Source organism: Vombatus ursinus, unplaced genomic scaffold (assembly GCF_900497805.2).
Source record: "Vombatus ursinus unplaced genomic scaffold, bare-nosed wombat genome assembly UNPS02014838.1, whole genome shotgun sequence".
NCBI classification, from domain to species: Eukaryota; Metazoa; Chordata; class Mammalia; order Diprotodontia; family Vombatidae; genus Vombatus; species Vombatus ursinus.
The window spans coordinates 2689828-2692015 of NW_020954616.1; the positions used below are offsets into that span (position 1 = coordinate 2689828).

A 2188-nucleotide genomic window follows, 5' to 3' on the forward strand; every position below is an offset into this window, starting at 1 on the left:
ATGGAGAGTACTGGAATAAAAGTGCTGGAAACAGCTGAAGAGATCCAGGAAAGGCGACGAGAAGTGTTGAATCGGTACCAACGTTTCAAAAAGCTTGTTGCTGAACGTGGTCAGAAGCTGAAAGATTCCTATCACTATCAGGTTTTCCGGCGAGATGCAGATGACCTGGAGAAATGGATCTTGGAGAAAATTAAGATTGCTTCCGATGAGAACTACAGAGACCCAACTAATATACAGGTCACTTAGGAGACTCTATATAAATGATTTTCCCCAGCACAGGTTTTGAATCTTAGGAAAGACAAAAAATATTTCTGTGGGATGGAATCAGGATCAGGGTCATAAAGAAAGAGGAAAGAGCCAGTGGAGTAGGAGCCTCAAGGAAAGTGGGCCAGAAGGAAAGGTGATGTCTTGCTCTTTTTACCAAGTTGTCAGATGAAATCCTGGAGAGGTGAGACCAGAAGGAGGGAGTGATGCGAAAAGAGATAGGTTCATTTGGTCTAAATGTTATGCAAAACTTTATGTGCCTACCCATTCAAAGTCCCCATAATGTTAGGCTAGAGAGTAGAGCTTCCAAAGATTGAGTTTTCATGACAGCCCATACGATGTCACCAGGAGATGAGGTTTGAAGTAGAATACGGTGGAGGCAAAACTTAATGTCTCATTGTTGCATCTCTTGCAGGGAATCTTTGGTTACTCTCAGTATCCAATTTCCCGAAGAGCTAGTCTCGTACCACATGTACCCAAATAAGAGAATATAGGAGAAAAGGCAGCTCAATAGAGAGATTAAAGTCAATGTAGCAGTTGACCCAGGCATCATGATGGGGAGAGTAATAGGGAGAAGGTGGTCTCTCTTCTGAAAGGAACGACAAATGTACTATGGAGGAATTGTGATAGAGGACAGAGAGCTAAGTTTGGTGTTCCCATTTTCAGCAACACTTAGTTATTCCTTTCCACTGCAGAGGAGAAACATTTAATTTATTTTATTCATCATTGGAGAAAGCAGTTGAGATCATGCAGGTGTGGTGGTGGTGATAGAATTCCTTGTTGGCAATGGTGCTTAAGGCTATGTAGGTAAGGACAGGACCACTTATGCAAAATGATGCAGAGTAAAGAAAGAATTGATAATACACACTAACTGTGACCATGTTAAAACAACAACAACAACAACAACAACAAACTCTGCATAGATGATAGAGCCCAAAAAGGTATGCATGAATTATAATTATTTTGTTCTTCCATTGATGTTCTCGTGCTCATTAGGGCCAAGGGATGTTTCCTTTTTGGACAACTATAAATGACTGGATGTCATGAGATCATATATTTAGAGCTAGGAGGGACCACACAAGTCTATAGTTTTTTTGTTCAAATTTAGTCCTTTTTTTTAAACTTGATTTTTTTATGGCATTATCTTTATAATCAACATACACAGCCCCTTACCTTTGGTACCTGATTTTCTTAAAAATTTTGCCATGAATATTCTCCTCCTTCCTTTCTTATTCCCCTACTCCTGGAGAACAATTAATGCTAAAATGTGGGTACCTTAACCATATTCATTGTCTATCAACTTACCTCAGGATGAAAGAAGGGACAAGGTGAACTCTGATGATTTCTAGAAGATCTTGAGAAGTGGGAGTGGGGTATGGAATTCCCTAACCATCTCTCTGGCTTCTAAACTACAGGGGAAATACCAGAAGCATCAATCCTTTGAAACTGAGGTGCAAGCAAAATCTACAGTGATTCCTGAGCTGGAAGAAATCAGGAGAGTTCAATTTGTTGAAGGACATTTTGCTCATGAGGACACCCAAGTGAGTGGAGTTCTAGAATCAATCAACTGGTCAACCAAGAAGTACTTATTAAATGCCTATTATGTTGCCAGACACTGCTAGGTCTCAATAGAAAGTTAAACTATTCATTCTCATGGAGCTTACATTCATTCTATCAGGGGAGACAACATGTGCATATAGTATTACATACAAATGAATGCAAGATAAATGCAAGATTGTTAAATATAAAAGTGTTAGGGTAGAGCAAGGGCATTAGAAGTTGGCAGGGAAAACCTTTATGTAGAAAGTACTTGAATCTTATCTTTTTTAGAGAGGACCCTCCTGACCACTGCCTCACTGAATGGTATCATCTATCTATCTATCTATCTATCTATCTATCTATCTATCTATCTATCTATCTATCT

General features: G+C 39.3%; 1 protein-coding gene across 1 annotated transcript in view; it reads left to right on the forward strand.

The window, feature by feature from the left end:
• Positions 1-2188, forward strand: part of SPTA1 (spectrin alpha, erythrocytic 1) — a 100946-nt gene continuing 98758 nt past the window's right edge. Inside the window, exons 1-2 of the mRNA XM_027840081.1 lie at positions 1-237; positions 1680-1805. Coding sequence (XP_027695882.1) covers positions 1-237; positions 1680-1805 — 363 coding nt within the window. The remainder of the gene's footprint in view (positions 238-1679; positions 1806-2188) is intronic.